Here is a 24,864-nt window from a genome sequence, read left to right on the forward strand (position 1 = left end):
AAGGTATCAGATAGGCAGAATACAACTTCAAACCATGACGAGGCTGTCCTAACATCTAAAAATGCATTTTTCATGCATTTAGTCCTCTAGCAGCACAGAAGAAAAAAAGATGTGCAATATGACTATGAAAAAAAAAATATTTTTTACATCAGCAATTGGGAAAAGTTTCATTTTTAAGAACAACTGTGCCCCCAATTCCCACAGTCAAGGGCAAACTGGACTTTTTTTTTCAGTTCAGGGAAAGCACATCTTATTTCTCCTCTTTTGAGGAGATAAACTGCTTGCTCACTGAATAGCTCAGTCCAGTGCAAACTCAATTTAGCATATGCAGAATTGAAGGTCATACAACAGTTAGCTCAGAATACAGCACTGTCTATTTTGAAAAACGAGTAAATTCATTAAATGCCCTGCTATATTCACATACAGGAACAAAGTAACTATATTTCTCAGTTATCAACTATATTTAATTAAATTGTAACATACTATATTCAAAGCCTACAAGTTCTGAGTCCCTAAATGCAGAATAAAAATGAAGATACTCTTCTAAAGAAATCTACATCAATAAACTTGTGAAAAACAAACCAAAACATTATTTCACTAATTCCTGCCTTGATTTAAAACAAGGAAGCCCTTTTCAGTATTCCCTTTTCAGCGTTAAAGGGGAATGACCAACTGATCACACCACTCCAGGCAATTTGACAAAAGATCAAAAAAAGCTTCAAGTTACATAGCCCAGAACTTTATTGAATATTTGCTCAAATACATTCTGTATAGAACTGTTCAGCCTGTTTGGTTTTTGTGCTTCCTGAAAACATCATTAATTGAGCTGCAATCACCAATCTGGAATTGTTAGGTAAGTAAATGTTAAGCATGGAGCTGCAGCCTCCCTCCGCTTGTGAGATTTGAGTCATATTCAAGACTTGGCACCTTCCTTTTAAAGGACTCAATTTGTAAGTTGCTGCATCAAATGTTACTTCGGAGATGCTTTATTGGTCTTTTTAAACCAGTAACATACTTCAAGTATTTGCATTTGAAGTTCTCAATACAGGAAACATTTAGTCCAGAGTGTTTGCAATGGGGTCTCTAATTTTTCGTATGCCTTCTCCTCTAACTATCCCAGAGCATTTAGTCTTCAGTTTTTGCTTCCATTTCCTCAGCATCATCATCTCCATCCACTTCAGCATTTTCCCTCTCCAGTCTTTCCAACTGTCTTGCAAGCTCTGTCTCATCTGTGTCAGTAACCACTTTAGGCTGAAAAAAAAAAAAAACAACAACCAGAACACATGAAAAACAATAATTAAAAAAACACTATCTGCAGACTGAGAAGGAATAGAAAATTATGGTTGCTGGCCCTGATCCTAGATCAAGAGATCAGATACATATCCAGAAATCATTTAATAAAACCCAGAAAACAGAATTTTTGGCCATTTGATTATTTAAGGAATAGAGAACTTTATGCTTTATTTATTTTTTTTCCAAGTTTCCTAATGTCTTTTGCTAAAATTTTTCCTAGTGCTATTGATCTTACTCTGTTTACAAAAGATTATGAAGAAAAGTAAATCAGTGCATTTTAGAATGCAAAGCGTTCCCACCTCCATCTGCACATTGAAGACTCCTCTCTTCTCCTCAATTTTCTCTTTAATGACAGCCATGGCTTGATTCAGAACAGAGAGTCCTTCAGTTCTCTCCAGCGTTGTAGTGGTCATTACATATCGAGGAGGGGCTATCAGATTGATCTATCGCACATTGTAGGGAAGAAAACCAAATAAACAACAGTAAGGCATGCTCAGTAGAAGAAAGGAAACATTTTCCCATTAGAAAAGCTCTTTCTGAAAGTATACATAAGTTGGAATGAAATCGTACAAAAAATGCACAGACCGTCTAATTTGGGTCCAAAACCTAATTATTCCTACATATTATGTTCATTCAGACAAATATTGTTGAGAATACCATCTTCCACACGTTTAAGCAATCTATCACTAATTTTTTCAAACAATTAAAAGACTGACAACCAAAAGGTTGGACTTTGTCTTTAAAAAAAAAAATTGTATGAGTACACTGTTTCTTTTGTTACAAGAAATCAATGTAAGAAACTATTTTCAAGTACTTCTAAGATTTCTCAAAACACTTACTCAGTAGTAATGCATTGAATAACCTAAAATAGTTGGGGTGGAAAATTTATAACTAGGTATGAGCAGTCCTTCCACCAAACACTTGTGGAGAACACATTCCTTTTCTTACAGTCTTATATCTGAAACTAAATTTTATACTCCCTACCTGCTATAAGGCTACATAAAGGAAGAGCAAGAATTTAGTATGCAAATACTAGATATTAATTAATTGAAGAAAAAAACATCTTCTTGAAATTGGAACAAACTTAAAAAGCCACAGCACGGTCACGGGAATAACTGGGACCACATAGCTGAAAGGAAGGCTCGTGCATGCGCTAGACAGGAGAACTAGAAAGCAAGGACATGGCTTCCCTCAGCTGCGTGACTGTGACAACCGCGCAGTACCGATGCCTCAGGGCACTAGAAAACTTTGCTTTGGATTTCATGATTAAGAAAGACACTTACTTTAATGGGCATGTTCTCTGTGGAACAGTTCAAGCCTGCTCTCAGAGCTTCTTTCACCGCATCTATACCTTCATAACCATAACATGCAACCTCGATATCTAGGACAGATTAATACAAATTAAAAAAACTCAAAAGTTATCAGAAGTTGTAGGAACTTTAAAACTTTTTTTAAGCTAAGCTTTAGTAAAGTTTCTTAGCAATCAACATTTATTCACAGTGATACCATCAATACCTTCCACAATTGAAGTACTTCAACTTCTTGGTTTGTAAGCTGATGTAGATGCCTTAAATTCTTTAGATTATAACATTTTACATTGTGCTTTCAAAATCCTAGATACGAAATTACCCACCCACATTCACTCACTCCCAGCTCAATAAATTCAACAGGATAATAACGATGAATTTAGTTATTCTTCAAGAATAATGATGTATTTCACGTGGAGAGATCAAAGAGCAAACATTGAAGAAAATGAAAGATCAGGAAAATCAAAACCTGAGAAAGCGCACAGCCACAAATTCACAGAAGTCTGTCAACAACTACAATAAATGCATCACCTTAGGAACATGAAGATTTTTTATTATTACTTTTAAGATAAGTTATATTAAGATTAGTTCAAATAATAGCTAGCTATAGCTTTTTCTAAATGTTTGGAAATGAAATGAAGGCATAGGCTTGCACTGGCCACATCTCTAATTTCCTAATTAGTTTAAAAACAATTTTTGTTTTCCTTCTATGTAGCAATGGTGCAAGAGGTTACTTTAACAGAGAAGTTAATCTCACTCCCAAGTGACTGACAGTAACATCCTAATTCTCAGCTATCACGAGCATATTCAGAGGAAAGCAGCCCACAGTCAGCCTCGGCCTCAAGATGAGACTATAAGCCAAAGGAAATTTTTAATTCAAGCATACAAATTCAACTCAGACCATCAGAACAAAAGAGGCAAGATGAAAAAAGTATGTGAACATGCCCTTCAAATGCACTTTCTTTTCAAAACTAAATCAAGCGTCATTTACGTTAGCAATTCCATTTTTCATGGCAATCAAATCGCACTCACATATTTGAAGTTCATGCTAACTCCTGGTGATCTAAAATAATAGGTAGAATTTTCATGATCTTACTTCCTGTGCTCTCTTCTTTAATTTGACTGTCACATGGATACGGAATATCTTTTCTTCCCTCCATCGCAATAAGTAACCAAGTCCACAACAGATATTTAAATCTTTTCTGTGCCAGTGCAACGTGACTGACTGCTTTATGTATTAGGAGAACTACTTCTGTGTCCCGAGGAATCTGCACCTGGAGAGTGGGAAAGCCAAACCATCTCGGACTTTGAGTCAAGATCTATACAGACATTCTGCTATCACTTCTCAATGAACACATCTTAATTCTAAAAGATCAGCTTCGTTCAAAAGTCAGCACCATGAGCCACTAGTTTGAAATGAGTTTATTGTCTACAACATACAGTCTACTTAAAGTGTCAGAATCTATCCAGTAACAACCTGAAAAGAACTCACCAGCTCGGATTTTGACTGCTTGTGGAGTCAGACGTCTGTTAATATTGTCAATCAATACACGCCTCTCTTCCTCCGTGAGATCTAGGCTATCCAGGATTGCAGGGTCTCTGAGCCAAGAGAAGAAACAGCACAGAAGTTTCACTGAAGTGGGATATGACACAACATGAACCTCTGGTGTTATTTCAATATTCTTACGCATAATCGTATAAATCATCTACCAGCAAAGGAAACGTGCAAGTTTCTTAAGACTGTTGAAATACTGGAAGAAAATTAAAATATCTGTTTGCAATGTATTTTATAATGGAAGCACTTAACAACAAAGCAGATAGTTTACCTAGCCTGTTCCTTTCCTTCTTCTAAGAAATCAACCAACCAGAAAAACAGTCATGTCTTCTGCCTTGTACTTCTCACGCTATCTATAGTGTACATCTAGTTGCTTGCCAATTATTTTTCCTCCGATGTGAAGATAAACTCACAATGAACCTGAGGTTTTTGAGTTATTTCAGCATTTCATGCAAAGGAAAGAGTTCTATCTTCCTACACAGTAACCTATACTCATTACACATTATCCTTTAGTCATTTTTAACAGTAACTGGCTCACAGACAGATACTTATCTGCTGGCTACATTCTCAGCTAAAGAAAGGATAAAGTTTTTTTCAAACGCTGTCATTTCTCCTTACTGCCATATTAGTTTTAACCCAAATATCTCTGAAACATGAAAATAAAACAGCTCCTCCTCTAAGCCCTATAGCTGTTTTCTCTTATCCAAAACAACAAAAAATGATTTTAAGCTAATGAAAAATACTGCCAAGTGCCCTGCTTCTTAGAAGCAATATGATTTTCTACAACCTTATCACTGCCATCTAGTGTTAAACTGATGTTCCTCTTGTGGGTTTAGGTGCTATAAAGAGTAAAACTGGAAATGCTTACTGAAAAACTATTTTGTGTTGCCAATTTTATTACAGAATCTTTAGAGGGAAGCCAAATAGCTTAATTCTGAAAGTGAATTACGTGAATTATCATAAATAAAAAATATTAATAACAAACAACTTTGGCACATACTCCCTTAGAATCACTACTTCCAACTCTTCAGTTTGTGATTACCATTTCTTAACTCATCATCCTATTTTCATTCTTTAAGTTTGGATGTGCAAGGAACTAACAAACCAGTCTGTCGCCTTTATAAAAGAAAAATCCTGCTGGTGGCAGACAAATCAGCTGGGAGCTGAAATTTCTTCATACAGAACTAGATGTGATGAGAATACCTGACTCAGCCTAAGAACAGGTAAATTCTGACAGAGAAACCAATATTAGTGCTGCTGCTTCTACCAGCAACGTGACAGGTTCATCTGAAGCCATATACATCTCCTCAGGGCTTGTAATCATGCGTTTCTCTTAAACATAGCGAGTGCCTCAATATTCATCCATATCAAATTCCATTACTGCTTTTAGAAAACTGACTTATGCTGAATTAGATATTCAAAGACATAAAAAGAAAAACTCAAGTCTTCTTTCTCAAGAGCACTTGAAGAAACTTGAAGAAAGTATTGAGGGAGAAACCTACAATAAGCAACTGGAAGACCGATGTCAAGAATCACTATGTGTACTCAACCAGCACATTCTTCTCAACTGACCGACCCTTAAAAAAAAATAAAGATGTATCTATTCCAGAAAATACTTCCTTGCCATTATGAAATAAATCTCTAAAGACAGAAAAGACGTTCTTACGAGACTGCATGCTTGAACGCATCATAAGCACCATATCCTGGTCTTTTGTACTTGTCATCAAATACCCAGGCAGTTCTCTGGAACAGACTCTCAAGCTGCTCATCCTTAGTGTACTCCAACACCTCGGCAACGTGGCGAAGAATGCTGTACACCTTGAACACAAACGGGATGTTAGAAATCCCCAACAAAATGAAATACCCCTCCGCTCTCACACTCTTACATAATGACCGACTCTTACTCAGTTTGTGCAGCATAAAACTGAGTTCTGCAGGCGATGGCCCAGACCCCACATAGTTGATAAAAACAGGCAGTAAAAAATATCAACAATTCAGTGTTTGGATTCTAAACACCGCATGATGTTGCAAAACAATCTTTCCCTATACTGAGCAATGAATAACACACAGAGTTCTAGGTGCTCACAAAACATCAAAACCACTCTATTAATCTAAACTTCTGCTGTGCAATTACAAAGACAAAATAATCTCTTGTGGAAACTGATAGATGAAGTATTATGCAGTCGTTAAAGAATCAGTATACTAGTACATTAAAAAAATCAGAATCAAATTAATAAATAATGGTAAGCATTCTTCTCAGAAACTTACGACCACAAAGTAGTAAGGGTGAGATGCGATGCCTGAAACTATCTGCACCCTTTTCCAATAAAATTTGCCTGGTGTGTTAAACAAGGATATGCTTCTGGATTTCTATCATTTACATCTCATCATTTGAATCACAAATTTTCAGCTGGCACTTCACTCAATCTATTCATTAACTAATGCACAGTTTACCACAGCACTCAGACATACTGATTATATACTGCATGGCAAACGACAATCAGAGCACGCCTAGTAAATGAGAATACAACTTTATTTTTCATGCTGTCTTACGCCTATGTATTTTGGTCATTCAGGAAAGAAGACAGCAGCACACAGTGCCAGAATATAGAAAAGCAACTTACAGTCTTTGATTTTGTGAATTTGTCTTCACATTTGATTGCCTCCTCAGGAGAAACTCTTCTTTTTGACAAGTCAATATAACCTACCGGGGAAAAAACATTTTGGAATTGTCAGACATCGTGCAAACCAAGTCTAACTGCTTCACAAGAAAAGTGTAACAAATACTGTGGCTCAAGACTTGCCCACTGCCTACACTATTCTTACCAGTTGCTAAAGAAAGCAACAAAACTGAAGCTGAATGATTCTGATCAAATCACGATCCAAATTTGTGTATTAACTTATTCTTTCAACTGTAAATGCTTACAACAGAGAAACTTTTCTACCACATTCTTGTAGGCTTGTGCCTTAATAACTTCCCTCCCAACTCAGAAGAAGTTTACACAGAATTTCATCAATTTGTGATGCCCTTTTCTGTCACTGTACACAGGTTTGGCAAAAACCACACTAGCATACAAAGAACAAAGTTTGAAAACCGTGCCCTAAAAAGAAAATATGTTTAAAAAAAAACCTTTAAAGTCAAAGATTCAAATGTTCAGAACGTAGGAAAAGATCAAGTCCGCACAACCTCAATTTGTGACCTTCTACAGAATGCATATAATAATAACATACATGTGATCTATTTTATAGCCAAGATTCGAGACACTTATTGCAGCACAGGATGGTCTGCAAGCATTAAATTCTACTACTACATTAGATCACCTTCCTCTCTTCAGTTAGGACTTAAAAAATCTGCACAGATATCAAAAGGAAACTCCACTTCACTACAGTTTGTTGACCAAACGCTGAGCTGGCGAGTACCCATTTAAGCAAATCTTTGCTGATGTGACTGACCTTCATTAACCCAGTTGCCAAAGGGAAAAACGGTCATAAACATCAGACGGCAAGATGATGGTCTATTTTGCCTAAGAACTCCTGGCAAAACTATACACACTTCAGCAGCCCAGTTTATATGCATTTCTCTTTATGAATTCAATCTTGATATAGCCCACAGTATCTCCAAATACCTTTCTCTTTGTCAACCCTTATGACCACGACACATTCATTCCTTCCTATGCGGATGAGTTTGTTTATGGAACGAATACGTCTTCTGGACAGCTCACTGAGCAGGATCATGCCTTCGATGTTGTTGTATTCTAGCAGGCTGACGTAAGCACCCATTTCAGCAATGGATCGAACATTGACCATCACGACATCTTCCACCTCTGGAAACTTATGCTGGTAGAACCTACAGCTTAGTGCTGGCATTCTGGAATGCGAACAGAAAGAAACGAGGATGACTTATTTCACAGCACGTCACTGCTTCCTCCCACACAAGTGTTAAAAAGCAGCAAAGACCAGTGAGGATAGAGAGGAATACTGATACTAGAAACTGCAAATTAGGATAAGGCTTGGGTATTGTACAGCTAGGTTTTAACAGATAGTTTACTACAGATTAATTAATATTTTAAAACAAGCACAACCTTTTTCTACCTTCTTTTGTTTTGCAAGAAAGAAGAAAAAGCTTGCTATCCAAACTTTATTACCCACTTAACAGTCCTACACAGACGAGAATTCAAGTGGTGAAAAGGAGGCACCGCACTCTTACATTCATCCAAACCATAAGGTAAAACTTAAGTCAGAAACTAGGTTTCAGCAACAGGAGGACATGGGAGAGAAGAAACCCACAACGTTAACAGATATTTCAAGAAACATTTAGATATAGTGTTGAGAGACATGGTTTAGTGGGGTTATTGGTGGTAGGTGGATGGTTGGACTGGATGATCTTGTAGGTCTTTTCCAACCTAGCTAATTCTATGATTCTATGATATTTCTATTGATCCTCATAGACAACAAGTGAGAGGCTAAGAAAGTAAAAGGTTGAGCGAAGCTTCTCTACTACTGAGAAGGAAGAGATTCTAGAAAACGGTTTTCAAAACTCAGCGCAAGATGGCTGGAACAGTCCCACAGGAATTTCTCCTGAGGCCACCTGTCAGCTTTCTGAGAAGTAAAGGCAACAATTAGAACAAAAGAAAGAAGTAGCCTAATATGAATGAGAAAAAAAAACCTATAAAAGAAAACCTAACATATAGGTGACCAGGAGGAAAAAAAAAAAACCTGAAAAACAAAGCAGAATTCCTTCATCATACATTAAAGAAGTACACTGTTAACATTTCATAACCACATAGCAATAACACGGAATGCTTAAACTGCTCCAGTTCGCTGATGAAGGCAGCCATGCACACACTCATCTCTGCTAACCAGGTTAGCCTCTTTTTGTCTACACCTGAAAGCTTCATCCAGAAATTTAAGAACGTTTTAGAAGCAGGAGCCTACAGTGCTGAGTCAAACACACACTTCCTCCAGAAGAGTTGTTTCATCACCACGTCAGAGCGGTGCTCCAGAACTTTAGAACAGTGGTGCCAGCGCTTTCCAGCTACTGAGAATCAGCAAAGAAAGTAAGATGATAATGCCGAGCGCTAACATAAAACATAGTCACACAATACAGAAAACTGTATTATTATTATTTTCATTTTTAACGTTCAGAAGGAGGATACAAACTAGCAGAGGAGCTGCAGACACACTGGAGCTTTCGTTTAACTCCACATAATCTGAAACCTGAAGAAAACATGGCCAAGATCGAACCCTAATATTTTACAGTACTTTTCTAGTCCATCAAATGCAGCAAGTAAGCAAGCAGCTCTGCATTTATTTCTCTCCTCAGACACAAGCGTTTGGTGTTGGCTCCCTGCGGGAAGGCCCTCGGCCCCAGTACTGGAAATGGTCTTCCCTGCCTGGAAGCATTCAAAGCCGGGCTGCACGGGGCTCTGAGCAACTCGGTCTAGAGGGAGGCGTCCCCACCTATAGCGGGGGGGTTGGAACTAGATGACCTTAAAGGTCCCTTCCCACCCAAACCATTCTACGATTCTATGATCTTCCCACGGCGCTAGAAATGCTGAGGATAAGCTTTAACCCCGCCCGGCTGCACAGGCTGGAGCAGGAGCCGGCGAAACGAGACCGACTTCTGGCCGGCCTCCTCCCTCGGGCGCAGCGTGGCCGACGCGGCCACCGGAGAGAGCCGCGGGGACGGCGGGAGGCTCCCGGGGAGCGCGGCGCTCGCGGGCCGGGCCACGCGGGGCGCCGCCGGTCCCTCTCGCCCCCTCCGGGCCGAAGCGGCCAGGCCCGGCCTCGGCCTCAGCCGCGCGACACCCCTCCCGAGACCGCGCGCTCCCAAAGCAGCGCGGCCCAGTCGTGGGGCGAGAGCAAAGGCCGCGGGGCGCTGGAGAAGCGGCCGTTACCTGGCGACAGCCGAAGGGTCCCGCTCCGCGCTCGCGACCCGGCCTCCCGCACCGTCCCCGCCGCTTCCTCAGCGTGCGCCCGGCCGCCGCCCCCACCGCGCGTGCGCCAACCCGCCTCGCGCCGCAGCGCCCCCTGGGAAGCCCCTCCCTCCGCCGCGGGGTGGGGCGAGCGTAGCGCCGCGTCACGTGACCGGCGGCCGCGGAGGTGACAGCCAGACCGGGCCCGCTCGGCCGCCGCCGCCGGCATGTCGGGCAAGGACCGCATCGAGATCTTCCCCTCGCGGATGTGAGTGTCGCCTGGCCGCGGCGCGGGCCGGCTTCGGGGCGAGCGGCCGTCCCCGGGACCGAGGCGCCGGGTTGGGGGTTAGCTCCGGGGCCACTTCTTGTGTAAACGCGTCTTGAAGCGGCCGGAGGCTGCGGGGGTGTCCTCGGGCGTCTGTCCTCAGGCGGCTCGAAGCCAGCTGTCAGCGGGCCGACGGCACACGCAGCCCCGCGGCTGGTGGGCAGCGCAGGACTCCATTTAAACATAGGAGTATGCGTATCAGGGAGAACGTACAGCTCAAACCGTCGCTGTCCTTCGCTTTTACATGGAGGACGCCGATATCGTTGTACGAGAGGCTGGCCGTAAAGCCTTTAGAAAAAGGAACAAAAAGGGAAGTGCAGCGTGCAGTCAGTTTTCCAGTAATTTCCCAGATAGTGGCAGCAGACGGTTTGTCATGCAGTCAGGTGTCTCCTGACGGGGCTCAGCGCAGCAGCTGGCATTGGAATGAACACAAGCGCTTAAAATTGATGAACTATTAGAAATGTTGTTTTAATACTGCCGTTCCATTCCTCTATAGAACTTTCCAGGACAGAAAGCCTCCAGGAGAAAGGCTGTTTCAAATTTTATTGCATAAAATGAAGTTGGTGGCTGGGTATAATGTGTGGAGGGTGTTTTGCAGGATGGAAACTTCAGATGTAAAACAATAACCGTTCCTTCGTGTTTCGGCTCAGGAGATGTGAGAGAACAGTCTATATGCAAAGACTAATGTGGTGCATGGTGAGGGTTCTCTTTTGAGCCTCAAGTCAGAAGTAAATGATAGCACCTAACAAGTCAGCTGCTCTCTGGCTCTTCAATAGCAGCTCTTTTCATTCCATTTATGCGTCCAAAGAGGAGGAACCTCAGTCTCTTTTTAAAAGTGTCTGTTTTGTGGGCTGCTACGTCAGTGTGGTGGGAAGGCAGTGACGTACAAGGATTTAATGTTTACCAGCCCTGTTTCAGCATGGTAAATAGACCAATAATGTGGCTGATAGTTGATAGGAATGTACGTTAGGATGTTAAAAATACAGGTGGCCTGCCCCCACGACAAAGTTTTTTGTTAACTGACAGAATTGTACAAGGTTTATTTATTTTGTGTTGCTGGTGTGATCTCTGCTGTGCTGGCTATGATTGCTTACAGAAGCTGCTCAGCCTCTGTGATGGTAAACAAGACTTTTTCAATGCCCTTTCAGCCTGTGAGGTCTTGCTTGAACCAGAAAGGGAGCCGGTCTCTGGCAGGCGGTGAGCGCAGTGTGAAGGTAGTTCAAGGTGATAACAGTGACCTGCTCATTGGGAGCATTGAGTTGCTTTTTTGTTCTTGGACTTCGTTTTTATCATGGATGTTCAGAAAGTGTGTATGCTTCTTGTAGGCTTCAATGGAGCTATTCTCATAACAAGCTAGTAGAGTGGGGAAGTAACTGTGTTCACTGTGTAGACAGAATCGTAATTGTACTTATTTTTTCCGAGGTCAGAGAGGAAGCGTGTAGGCTTCTCTTTACAGACCTGAATGTTGTCCTTTGTGCATTGTAGCTCCATATACAAAGCAGTAGCTTAAGTTAGCATAAGTATAGCGACTGAGATTTTAGTTAAAAAGATTCTTCAAATTAAATATACTCCACAGCCAAAAGGGAACAGAGATTTGGATGTATTTTCAGTTCCTAGTTCTGCACTTGAAACTTGGAAGTTTGCTACTGGAAATAAATTAATTGAAATAGTTTCCTGTTATACCATGCTTATGTTTTTCCATTGCTTCATAATTTGTCATACAACATTTTCTGCCACAGACATAAGTTTTTTTTCCCTTAATGCCTTTGGATGATTCAGGACATTTTTATTTCTTTTTCTTTAACAGGGCTCAGACCATCATGAAGGCTCGCTTGAAGGGAGCTCAAACAGGTCGCAACCTCTTGAAGAAGAAGTCTGATGCTTTGACACTTCGATTCAGGCAGATCCTTAAGAAAATTATCGAGGTAGGTAAATTAGAATTTCTCTCTCTTAGGCTCACTTGAATTGAAATTTGTTTGTCAGTTGTGCATTCCCATTCTTCTAACTTAATTAGATAAACTGGAATGTAGGACAGCATTGTGGATAACCCGTTCTTTGCAAGTGATGCTACTGAGGACAGGTGAGCAGAACTATGCTTTCCTCTCTGCTGTGGTGTATAAATTTAGAGGATTTCAGTAGAACTTAGTAGATCTTGTTCTCTTCTACCATACTAGATGGGTTTTAATTGTATTTCATTTTTTACCAGTCATCTGGGAATTCCAGTTAGCAGTTTGAGAGTAAGCTGGAGATAGAGTACTTTCCTTCTTTCTTAAATTTCCCATTGTTTTCTTTGTGTTGTTAATTATTCTTCTTGGAAAAAGAATAACATACCTTATAATTGATGCCTCTATTTTTTTTTTTAAACAGACAAAGTTGCTGATGGGGGAGGTGATGAGAGAAGCTGCCTTTTCGCTTGCCGAGGCAAAGTTTACAGCAGGAGATTTCAGGTGAGGATTGCTGATCTTATGGGCATCCTACCCGTGGGAATGCATGATTAACAAATTGTTGATTTCTCTTTTGGAAATAAGAAATTTCTTAAATGAACTTTTAACAAGAAAAAAAAAGACAGCAGACATGATAGGACATGAGAAGTGAATTCCATTAAAGTGAGAGACATAACTGCAAGAGAGAGATCATTTGTGTGATGAAAATGTATAAGAAAAGTAAGCTGAAAAATTAACAGAATTTATGCACAAATTCTTGATTTAAGAAGGAAGTAAACGTTTCAGCTTAGAGTCTAAAACACAGGTAAACAAGAATGTTTAGCAGAGTATTGGATTACTCATTATCTTGATTTTTGTTGTGGACTTGAGGTCAGGATGTAACATGTGATGTTTTCTCCCAGTAAGACATTCAGGGGTTCTATGAATTGTTTTAGCCTCCTCTCTCACAACCACTCATCTCACTAGGGCTAGTGAGGGCTATATGTGATAGGAGAAACAAATCTTTTAATTGTATTTTAATAAATTACAGTTCCAACAAGGCTGTTTGCGTAATTCATCCAAGCGTACATTGGTCTTGTGGAATAAAGTTGGGGAAGTGTTAATGATTCAGCTGATGGTACCACCAATTAATGGGGAAGAATGGGGATCAGACACAGTAGTAACCTGCATGCTGCTGGAGGGCAAAAATCGTTTTTGCCCTTTCATCTGCATATGGTGCTGTTTCCTGTCTTAACCAGGTATAGTGTTTAGCTATAAACAATAGTCAGAGTCCACCCTGTAAGTAAATTGTACTCCAGTGGAAGAGTTGGCACAGTAACCTTTTCTTGGAAGACCATAAGACACTTTAGAATCCTCAAGGTGAACTCTTGTACAAGCTTAAGTTCATTAACATAGTAAGAGTTAATGGGTAAATAAACTCATTACTGTTCTGAAAGAACAAATAAATATGAATTTGTAAAAATGAACAGTGTTGTGGTCTTGATCTGAATTAAAGCCTTGAAATTATTTGCAGTGGGAAGAAAGTCTCAAGTTGATTAAGATTAAATGTTATTAAAATATTTTAGTGTCATTTGCCAGATAACTTGCTAGCTTTTAGAAATGCTTTGTATACTTGGTCTAAGACATTTCCAGGGCTGCATTTCCTGAAGTCTGCTGCTTTTGTTTCCAAATGTTGTTGGAAAACCATTAGCTTTGAAGACTGCACAGAGATCTGAACTGGAAAAAAATGCTATCTGATAACTACTTCACCTTGGATATAATGATGAAGCAATGGACCACTTCAGTGTTCCTGATTAAGACACGTGTTTTCTTCCTTACAGTACTACTGTGATCCAAAATGTGAACAGAGCTCAAGTCAAGATCAGAGCTAAGAAAGACAACGTAGCAGGTGACTCTTTTCTAGACAATAGGTATTTCAACTTTCAGGGGAGCTGTAGGTGCACATTCTGAAATACGTGAGAGCGTCTCCAAACATCATCTCTTCTTTGTTTCTCTTCTTCATCTAACAGTAGGAACACCTATAATTCACTAAGATTTTTCAGATACAGGAGATAAATTTTTGTTTAGTCATTTATCTCTTGTAAGATGCAATGAATGCACACAAACTGCAGTTCTCATATCTACATCTTCAAACAGAGCATAATTTCCATAAAGAAATTTCCATTACTGAAAATAGATCAGAAAATTAAGTACCAAGATTAAATACATTTCAGGAAAATAAATATCAGTAATTGTTTTTTTAACAAAACAAGAAAGATTAATCAAGATTGAATACTGAACATACTCCTTACGCAGGGGGAATACATTGCTGGAACATGCTGTAGGGAACCTAGTTCAGCAGGGTGGTTGGACTGGATGGTCTCCAGATATCCCTTCCAACCCCTACAATTCCTTGATTCTTTAAGTACAAAATAGTAATATAAAATTGAATACCGAATAAAATGGAATACTTCCTCAATTTTTCATTTGTCTGGATCTGTTCTTTCAATATAATGCTGAAGTTCCATATTAAAGTGGCAGAATCAGCATGATTTAAATTTTTCAAACAATATAGGAAGATTTTGGAAACAAAGCTTCTGAGCTTACAGAAAGTTTAAAAGCAAATGGACTAAAAATGTGTTGCACTTAAGAAGAAAAATAATATATTAACCTTTATGTCCCTTTACACAAATTCGTGTTCATTCTTGCCAGGTGTAACCTTGCCGGTTTTTGAGCATTATCAGGAAGGAGGGGACAGTAAGTACAAAACAAATATATTCTGTCTTATGTGTACTTGTAGCCATTCCGTGCTAATAGAAAAATACTTGTCATGCCTGTCTTGGTGATAAGTAAGTTTACGTCATAAGCACAAGAATATTTCTTTTATTTTTTTTGCTGTTTGCAAAGCTATTTTTGCTTTGTCCTGTTCCTCTGACATTAAGGGATTAAGTATGGGCCATAGCAGATTTCAATTTACTAAATCAGTGAGTTTTTTGGATGAGGAGAAACCTTGTTTACCATGTTTTCGAGGGTGGTAGATCTTAGAGTGGATATAGACAACAATGATTTGTAGTAGTGCAAACCATTATGAAGATAAATTCCTTAGAGAACAGAGGCTTTATCTTGTCACTTTCTGAGCTGTCTGCATCCCTCTAGTTTGTACAGTACAGATACAGCTTTTTATCTAGTAAGAAATCACCATGGTAGCATTAGCAACTAACCCTGTATTGGTTTTTTTCAGGCTATGAGCTGACTGGCTTGGCCAGGGGTGGAGAACAGCTGGCTAAGCTGAAGAGGAACTACGCCAAAGCCGTGGAGCTGCTTGTGGAACTGGCCTCCTTACAGGTTGATGGGAGAAAAAAAAATGTGGGGGGTCTCTGATTTCTCAGTTCTGAAATGAAAGTATAGCCTCAGCGACTGTAGCTCATTACTTTCAGCTGTATTATAGGCTTTTAGTCCCAGTGCTTTACCAAGTTTCAACCCTTTTTCAGCCATAAAACACAGTTATAATACTACCTCTTCACATTCTAGAACACTAAGAAGAAACTTTGAGAAAGTGGTAGGAATATAGTTGGTAGCTGAAGCTGCTAGGGTTCAGTGTTCAGATGTAATCTGGTAATAAATAGTAAGAGCACCAACCTTAGTAGAAACAATTCTGCTTCCATCAAGAGCGTAGTCTGTAAAATGAGCAGCTTTGGCTTCCAAGTGATTTTTGGATTTGTGTGTAGAATATATGGAAATGCTGAGTTCATCTTGTTATTTGTTCCCATTCCACCAGACATCTTTCGTTACTTTGGACGAAGCCATTAAAATTACAAATAGACGTGTGAATGCAATTGAACATGGTGAGTATTTTTCCTCTTGGGATGCACAGTGCTTTTGTGTCTCAACGCAAGTTGGTGAGCTGAGTCCTGGAAGCTACTCTTCTTCTGACTGATTTCCCGTTAGTATGATTTGAAACCTGTTTAAGAACTCCTGAGTACTTGAGTAATCATTACAGTAAAACACACTGCAAAGGCGCTGGAGTGCATGGCGATAAATGAATATGCAAACATAGGAAATTACTCAGGAAGTTGTACTGAGAACCTACAGAGCAAAGATTACGGAAACTGGAGTGTCTGCCAGTGACCTGTGATTTACTTCTTCACGTATGTAGACTAGAAGCAAAAGAGGGGATGTCTCTATGTCCTAAGATGTTTTAATAACTATTTCTGTAGTATTTCCTAGCATAACTTAGGAAATTTTGATGGTGGTGTCCACTAGAAAGTTGGCAATGCGTTTATTATATTTGGATGGGTGGTAGAGTAGGCATCCAGAGAGCCTTGGTACAAAGAATTACTAGAATAACTTTAAATAACCCTCTGTGCACTGCGTTATGATAACCTCCCAGGTAATACAGCAGTGGTTCAACAATTTCTTGATTTATATTTGTTTAGTGATTATTCCCAGGATCGAGCGTACTCTTTCCTATATCATCACAGAACTGGATGAAAGAGAACGAGAGGAATTCTACAGGTAACTATGTAAAACAAGGCTAGAGTGGTCTTTTTCTCAAATAGACTGTGCCTCAGAGTGGATATGAGAAAACCATTCAACAAATGAGGCAAAGAACACTGTTAAACATGTCCCTGTTCTTACTGCACACTGAGTTTCCAGAGCTGGGCAACTGAAGAGCTGCAGTTGTCAGAAAGTTTCATATGTAGCCCTACCACTAGGTTGTACATAGCTGTTTTCATCTTTCCTCCAGTGGGAATGATGGAATACAGTACTCTAAGTTGTTCTGCTTTAAGGACACCTCTGCCTTGGAAGCTAGTGTTCTGGGCAAAAGATGTCAAACTAGAAATTAAACAAATGTAACTTGCCTTCATTCAAGAAAAACAGAGTAGTATAACGCAATACTTGCTTACAGTCAAGAATGGCATTTAGAATTTGAGTAAATAAGTAAATCTACAGAGAAGATGAATGTTTAAGGGCAGCATCTAGTGATGCGAGCCTTTTGTCATTACAGGATTTTAATTTCCTAGTGAACTTCTCCAGACTTCCCTTTTTCACAGCCAACATGCATGGCATCTTTGTTGCTAGTCTATTTTGTGGAAACATCATGTTGTTTTCACAGGTATACCACATTTCTCTTCACAGGTTAAAGAAGATCCAGGAGAAGAAAAAAGTATTGAAAGAAAAATCTGAGAAAGAACGGGAGCTGCGGAGGGCTGCTGGTGGGGAACGTGAACCAGCCAATCTCTTAGCAGAAGAGAAGGATGAAGACCTTCTCTTTGAGTAACCTGATGCAGTTGTTGTATTTGGAGCAGGGGACCCAGAATACAGAATGCCCAGTTACTGTATAATTTGGGACATTGCCTCAGTCGTATTTATGTGGCTTCTCAGTTGGTGTATAAGTCTGAGTTGACCGGATTGTGGATTTCTCCTGGGAGATTAGAAATCTGGGAACTTGAATGCAGCATTTGGAAGGAGAGATGAATACGGTGCTTTAATATCAGGAAGGCCTTCTGTTATGTGTTCAGCCTGCTTCTTCACTTAATAGGAATGGCTGTCCACAACTGTTCTTTTTACAGGATGGCTCTGGATTTGTCTAGTCAGATTCCTTTTTAATTGCTTCCCTTGCTACTACAAGCAGTGGGAAATGTTATTTAAGGAGGGAGACGTGTGCACTGTTCTTTACTGCTAAAACATGAATTAATGTGAAAGTTGCTTAAAGCAGGTACTGGCACAACTGAAGTAAAATGCAAGTATAGGCAACTCTAGTTTTCTAACCTGTTGATGAAATCCATAGTCTTCTATGATTTACTGTTGCACGATCATTACACCACTGGCCCAAAACATCTATGGTTCTAATTAGAGATTCTGCCAATTTGTGTACTGTCTGTACTAGAAACAAGTAAAAGCTCTAACTGTCGAATGTGGTAATGTCTGGCTTCTGATTCTTAGAGACAATTGTCTGAAAAGCCTGGAAACTGTCGTGTTGATTTAATAGAAAGACAGAACAGCTTGGGCCAGAAGGGACCTTAAAGACCACGCAAGTTCCATCTCCCGTGCTGTGGACAGAGCTGCCACCCACCAGAGATCAGGCGGCTCAGGGCCCCATCCATCTCAGCCTTGAATGCCTCCAGGGATGGGGCACCCACAGCTTCTCTGGGCAGCTGTGCCAGTGCACTGTCAAGTCACTAGTACCTCAGCCTTCTCAATATCCTGGGTAACCAGGTCTGTTTCCAAGTAACCGTTCTTTCCTCCCAAGCCCCCAGTGGTAGAATTGAAAAGGCTGTACTTGCTGTTTGAACAGCCAATTTTTGCACCTTTTTAGACTAAGTGCTTTGTCACAGTATCATTCCTCCATTTTCTTTTTTTTAATCATAGTAAAAATGTGCAGTTTATTATAGGCAGTTTATTACCTTACCTGGAGTAGAATTCAGCTGAAAATGGCTTCAAATTGGTATAAGTGGATGCTGATCCAAAAATGAACAAATAAGATTTGATTCTGGAACTCGCTAAATTCTGACACATGAAATTCTGTGGCTTTCAGACAAGACAATAGGCATGTCCCTGTGAAAACATATCACATCAAGGCAAGTGATGGACACCTAAAGCTCGTGATGCTATATTGATAAAGCCTTTGAATTTACCAGAAATGAGGTAGTGATTTTCCAAAGAAAAACAGGGATTAAACCAAAGTAAGTTAGGCAGCAGCTGTAAGAAAGCTACAGTAAGACTGCAGAGAGAATCTCAGCTAAGAACGTATTTTGTTCCAACACCACGCATCCTAGTGGGTGAAGCGGAGAACATCCTCTAGGGCACCTTTCACACATTCAGTAAAACAGCAGTAAGATGACTGCCAAGATTCACTACAGTAATAAAATTGTACAGTGATTTATTTTAAATCTAGAAATATTTTACATTTTTACATTAGTGTGCAGTTCATGATGTCTCAAAATACAGAGTGCAGATACACATATAAAAGTAAAATGTGGGGCTAACCACAGGTCTGAGTAAAGTTACCTTAATTAAGGCATTAAACCTCCACCTTACATTTCAAGAAGTCACATGTAATTACATTCAAAAAATTTTACACAATTCAACTAGTGTTTGCTTCTAATTAAATCTGGACCGATAAAAACGCGATTACCTTCATTTTGGTCTGATACAGCTCACTACAAGGCCCATGATAAAGTGTTTCACCAATGAAGTTTGCATATTCTCTTTTAAGGGAATAAACACACAATCTGCATTAAAAATAATAAAAAAAGGCAGAGTAATTTCTTACGCCAGGTAGTTCCAGATCCAAACTGATGGCAGATGGGACAGCCAGGTACATTTCTCAGTGCTGCTCAAAGCCGTTTAACAGCAGACAGCTAACACTGGTTACAAATATCATAGCACCCCTTTAACTATCAGCAAGTACTGTGTGCCTTGGGAATTAAGAGAGTAGAGCTGAACCTCAACATTCTTTAAGTCTACATTCAAAAACTTATTGCTATATAAGCAGCCTCTGTACAACAATTCAGAGAAACGGGGGAGAAAACCATCGAATACATTAACGGCAATTACTGAGACTGACACTGGCTATAACACTGAATACATAAGGGGGTTTCAGCAACCATCTCAAGCTGATCGTGACTGCAGGAATTTGGACAGTATCTGTGTAGCTAAGTTACACTTCAGCAACAAATTTTACAGCTTTCCATCTTTTTGTCCCACTATGACATAGTCAATACCAAAGAGCCTAATACATCTACAATCTTCTAAAAAAGGGTCGAATAAGAGTATTTTGTCACCTATGAAGCAACCAACATACCTGAACATTGTAGTTTTCAAACTAGGGACTAAACTGAGAATGTGCCTGCAATATGAGGCAAAAACCCTACCATTATGAGTATCTAGTCCTTACATCAACATCTAGAACATTACATTTTTTCCTAACACGGAATTCTTCAATCCCCCCACTTTTTTTTTTGTTTTCCCCCTTTAGGGTCATTACTTATCCTCTTTAATTGCTTCTCAACCCTAAGTATTAAATCAGCAAATAATTCTGCTTTGTAGCAGGACAGGAGCACACTCTAATTTTTCAATACAAAATATTAGTTCACTAACTAGAAATGTTATTTTACAATTTCTTTATATTCCCCATATACTTGGAGGTCTCTGTTCAGCTACAGGTATGAGTTTGTTCCATTATAACTTGAATATATGCAAGACAGTATGGAAAAAATCAACTATTTGTTAAATCCTTCAGCATTAGACAGGAGTGAAATACAGGCTGACGTAACCTCCAGTGTTTTAGCTGCAGGAAGTAATAAACACCATGGCTAACATTAAGAGACATTCACATTGAAGGGCTGTGCTACCCAAAACCCAAACAGCCAAGATACTACTATTCAGTTAGCTTCAGCGATCGAACACCCCCCGCTGCAGACACATAGCCTTTACAGTTAACTAATTTCATAGCTCAGATTTGAAAATGCAAAGGTGATCTGATCTGTTTTGCAGAGCACGCTAGGATGCAGACCTTGCCTTCTGTTCACTCATTTCAAGTTATTTCTTTTAACAAGTATTCCTCTTTGTTGCGACTTCTCAGTCAGTTACCAGTGTTTCACACATCTGTTTACTGCAGTAGTGAGCAAATGCAGGACAGTATACTGGCTAGTGAATTACAATACTTGTTTATAACACAATAGCTACCTTCAGCTATTTTAATTCCCGTTAGTTATCCGTTAGAACAACAGCCACAACACGAACCATTCGCAGAGATTAAAAAACCCACTTATCTTCCAATGTTCAGCACATCAGCCTATTTTAGCCAGTATTCCATTATAAAACATGAGAACTTCAGCTGACTTCCAAGCAGCGTTTTATAACTACGTATTTTCCATAAAAATATAATCTCTGCCTTTCTAAATATCTCTACAGATCTGTGGAGAACAGCAGCTCCAATCAGCCGATGTTCTCAGGAAAATTCCATAAAAATATCATATCTAAAAGATCAATATAATTCATCTTTAATTGGACCTAAAATTAATGTGCAGTCAACTCGGAATTAAAAAGTCTGACTAAGAAGACACAAGGACTGAAATATCTACATTATACACATTTTCCAATTACAGTGCTATTAGAAAGTGGAATGTTTTTTAGAATAAGAATATAAATTCAAGCCTCACCAGGCAGCTCCAGACCAGAGTGGCATCTTTGTTCTTCAATTTTTTGAAAAGGACAGATTTCTCATTAATCACATTTTTCACACGTAGATTATTTCTCTGCCCAATGATCTGTAGAATTACACTCCTAAACTACCATCATGTCCCATAAAGTCATTAAGTTAGTGTTAAATAACATTCATATTTATAGCTATGTGACAATGCGGACTGTATATACAAATACACACACTTAAAATCTTTGCTTTCCTAAGGGTGACTAGGTAGAAAAAAAAAGAGGATTTATGTATAAAAGTTGTTGCTAGGAAAATCTAAAGCTTTAGAATTTAGTACTGACAAGGTCTCCATTTCTAGACCACAGAAAATGAAAATTTGGACAACCTCTAAAACAGTTAAATCAGCTCTCAAGCTGATTAGTGTGTTTTTTTGTTTTGTTTTTTTTTACAGTACCCAATTTCACTTGCAAAGGATGCAGCCACCGAGGTCCAGAGCTCAGACGCTTATTATTAGAACTGGGCAGACCTACACACGATCTCCTTTGATTACTCAACTGAAGTCCATTTGTCCCTTGGAATTATTCTCTTTCATCGTAGCCAAGTAGAGGGTACCCACTGGGGTTCTGTGTCAAGTTTGTTTATTAACCGAAGTAACTCTTGATAAGCTTTATCAAGATCAGAATTCACAATTGCTGTATCAAAGTAGTGACCATTGTTCTGTTCCATCTCCCTTGTCTTCTCTATGATTTCTCTCAACTCTTCTGGCTGCAAATCAAAAACAGGGAGTTACCATAACTGTGTAAACCTCTCCCCTATAAAAAAGAGAAGGGAAAGGTAACAACTCAGGCCTTACACATGGATTTTTCATTATATTTTTCCAGGTATTTATAGCTAAATTTTTGACACCAATGAACCACCACAAATTTGAATGCCAAAGGCAACTGTTTCTCATTGGCCACAAGTGGCAATCCAGTAAAAAACAGTCCTGGACTGAAGAAAATGAGGAAGACGCAACACTGCTCCTTTTATGACATGCATCCTAGTGAGGCTCCTCAAACATGTTTCTCAAAAATCAGTTCGGACACTAAGCCTGCTATCTTTCTGGAAAAAAACGAAAAAAACAGAAGACGGCAGAAAGTGAAAGCTTGAATGATGCAGAACAAGACTGCACACCTCTGCAGATGCAGTTCTATAGGCATTGAACAGCCAAAGGCAGCAGGCGTCACTGGAATACTTTCACCAATAAAAGATGATGAGAACCACCATGAAAGGTACACACTGAAATCAGTGGAATGACCATAGAATCAAGTAAGCAGTACTGCAGAAAAATCATAAATGTAGAGAAGTGATTAGAAGGAGAAGCAGAAACAGACTGCTTTACTTAAGAATTTCTGTAAGTTTGATTTCTAAAAAGAGATTTCCTCTTCTGCAAGATATTTTTTGTATTTCATAAAGGAATATCCTGATTTATTTTGAGAAAATGTGTAAATAAGAGTTTCAAAAGCAATTTCAGGCCTCGAAGATCTCTTTCTCGTATGCTTTACATATTCTTAAGAAAATCCAAGTTACATGTGCAAGAAATAGCCTTTTCTACATTATGCAAAGGTGTTTAACACACTAGCTTTCATCCAACTGAAAGACAACTCCAATAGGATTAATTTGAAAGGAGTGTAATTCAATACCAATAACAGTATTATTTTTTTGTTGTAGAAGGATTCCTTGACTACTGCAATAAAAAGATGTACTTAATATTTATGTAAAACAGTTCTACTCATTGTATAACCATGAAGGAGGAAATGTCTTTGTAGAGAACGTGATTAATTTTGACCCAGGCAAAGCAACCCCCCCCTCCACCTCATTTAAGGCTTGGACTTTAATGCTCCTTTAGATTTTACAATATATTATACCCTTACATCAAAGAAGGAGAGCAAAACACAGAGCACAGTGAGAAGTGATTCTTGATCACAGCTGTTTTAGGAGTTCCTGTGAGTAGATGCAGTTACAGAGGGAGAATTGTTTCTTCCTCAGTGCAAACTACATTATGCTAAACTAGCACTCTGTGGTAGAAAAGTGCTCCCTATTCATCACTGTAGCATAGACTCCAGTTACAAAACTGCATTACTGCATTATCGTAGCAATAGAACCATATAGAATCACAGAATCACTAAGGTTGGAAAAGACCTCCTAGATCATCCAGTCCAACCATCCACCTATCACCAATATTTCCCCACTAAACCATGTCCCTTAGTATAACACCTAATGTTTCTTGAATGCCTCCAGGGTCGGTGACTCCACCACCTCCCTGGGCAGCCCATTCCAGTGCCTGACCGCTCTTTCGGAGAAGAAATTTTTCCTAACATCCAGCCTGAATCTCCCCTGGTGCAACTTGAGGCCACTTCCTCTCATTCCATCTCTAGTTACATGGGAGAAGAGGCTGACCCCCACCTCACTACGACCTCCTTTCAGGAGGTTGTAGAGAGCAATAAGGTCTCCCCTGAGCATTCTTTTCTCCAGACTAAACAATTCCAGTTCCCTCAGCCAATCCCTGTAAGACTTGTGCTCCAAATCCCTCACAGCTTCACTGCTCTTCTCTGGACACACTCCAGGGGCTCGATGTCCTTCCTGTACTGTGGGGCCCAAAACTGAACACAGTACTCAAGGTGCAGCCTCACCAGTGCTGGGTACAGAGGGATGATCGCTTCCCTGCGCCTGCTGGCAACACTTTCAGATACAAGCTGGGATACCATTGGCCTTCTTGGCCACCTAGGCACACTGCTGGCTCATGTTTAGCTGAGCACTGACCACGATCCCCAGCTCCATTTCTTTCACACAGTCTTTCTTCCAGCCACTCTGCCTCAAACCTGTAGAGTTGCCTGGGGTTGTTGTGGTTGATGCACTTTGTATCCCATAAATTAATAAGGACTTTTTCTGAGCTTTCAGACATCCTGGTTTAATTTGCAGGTTTCAGTTCTGTTCTGCAGAACTAGCTTTGCATTTAAGTAAATGATCTGAACAGGGTAAGCTGAGACATGAAACCTGAGAAGTAATTGTATAGGATCAAGCACAGAAATAATTTTATCTGAAGAGGTTTAGAATACATTTTTAAGTGCTTTTCCAGGGCCAGATAAATTCTAAAATAAAAAAAAATCGCTCCCTAGAATCATTCCCAGGTTACCTTGAACACAAAGTCATGTTTTCCACAGTTTTGAAATAAAAGGTCATTTTTGTAACCAAATGCAGGGATTAACAACTGAGATACTGTGCCCCAGGCAACTGGATTATTTTGGCCCGTTTCTCTCACGTTCAGCTAGTATGGTCTGCTTACTAATCTGGAGCAGAGATCTGACTAACAACCTCCTCTATATTGCCAGTACCATTGCCATCACCCAA

At 39.7% G+C, this 24,864-nt stretch overlaps 3 protein-coding genes across 4 annotated transcripts in view; 1 reads left to right on the forward strand and 2 right to left on the reverse strand.

The window, feature by feature from the left end:
- On the reverse strand, window positions 718-10,188 carry EIF2S1 (eukaryotic translation initiation factor 2 subunit alpha). The gene is made up of 8 exons (XM_021401687.1): window positions 10,053-10,188; window positions 7,782-8,023; window positions 6,780-6,859; window positions 5,822-5,973; window positions 4,093-4,199; window positions 2,577-2,674; window positions 1,593-1,736; window positions 718-1,251 (listed from the first exon to the last, which is right to left on the reverse strand). The coding sequence occupies exons 2-8, from the start codon at window positions 8,020-8,022 to the stop codon at window positions 1,126-1,128; spliced, it is 948 nt and encodes a 315-aa protein (XP_021257362.1). The 5' UTR covers window position 8,023; window positions 10,053-10,188; the 3' UTR covers window positions 718-1,125.
- On the forward strand, window positions 10,182-18,238 carry ATP6V1D (ATPase H+ transporting V1 subunit D). Its single transcript, XM_021401688.1, has 9 exons — window positions 10,182-10,338; window positions 12,203-12,320; window positions 12,763-12,842; window positions 14,159-14,226; window positions 15,030-15,074; window positions 15,559-15,662; window positions 16,096-16,162; window positions 16,754-16,832; window positions 17,457-18,238. The coding sequence occupies exons 1-9, from the start codon at window positions 10,298-10,300 to the stop codon at window positions 17,596-17,598; spliced, it is 744 nt and encodes a 247-aa protein (XP_021257363.1). The 5' UTR covers window positions 10,182-10,297; the 3' UTR covers window positions 17,599-18,238.
- Window positions 19,184-24,864, reverse strand: part of MPP5 (membrane palmitoylated protein 5) — a 53,123-nt gene continuing 47,442 nt past the window's right edge. For both annotated transcript variants that reach the window (XM_021401684.1, XM_021401685.1), the window contains one exon: window positions 19,184-22,239. In XM_021401684.1, coding sequence (XP_021257359.1) covers window positions 22,063-22,239 — 177 coding nt within the window. In that variant the 3' untranslated portion in view covers window positions 19,184-22,062. The remainder of the gene's footprint in view (window positions 22,240-24,864) is intronic.

Source organism: Numida meleagris, chromosome 6 (genome assembly GCF_002078875.1).
Source record: "Numida meleagris isolate 19003 breed g44 Domestic line chromosome 6, NumMel1.0, whole genome shotgun sequence".
Taxonomy (NCBI): domain Eukaryota; kingdom Metazoa; phylum Chordata; class Aves; order Galliformes; family Numididae; genus Numida; species Numida meleagris.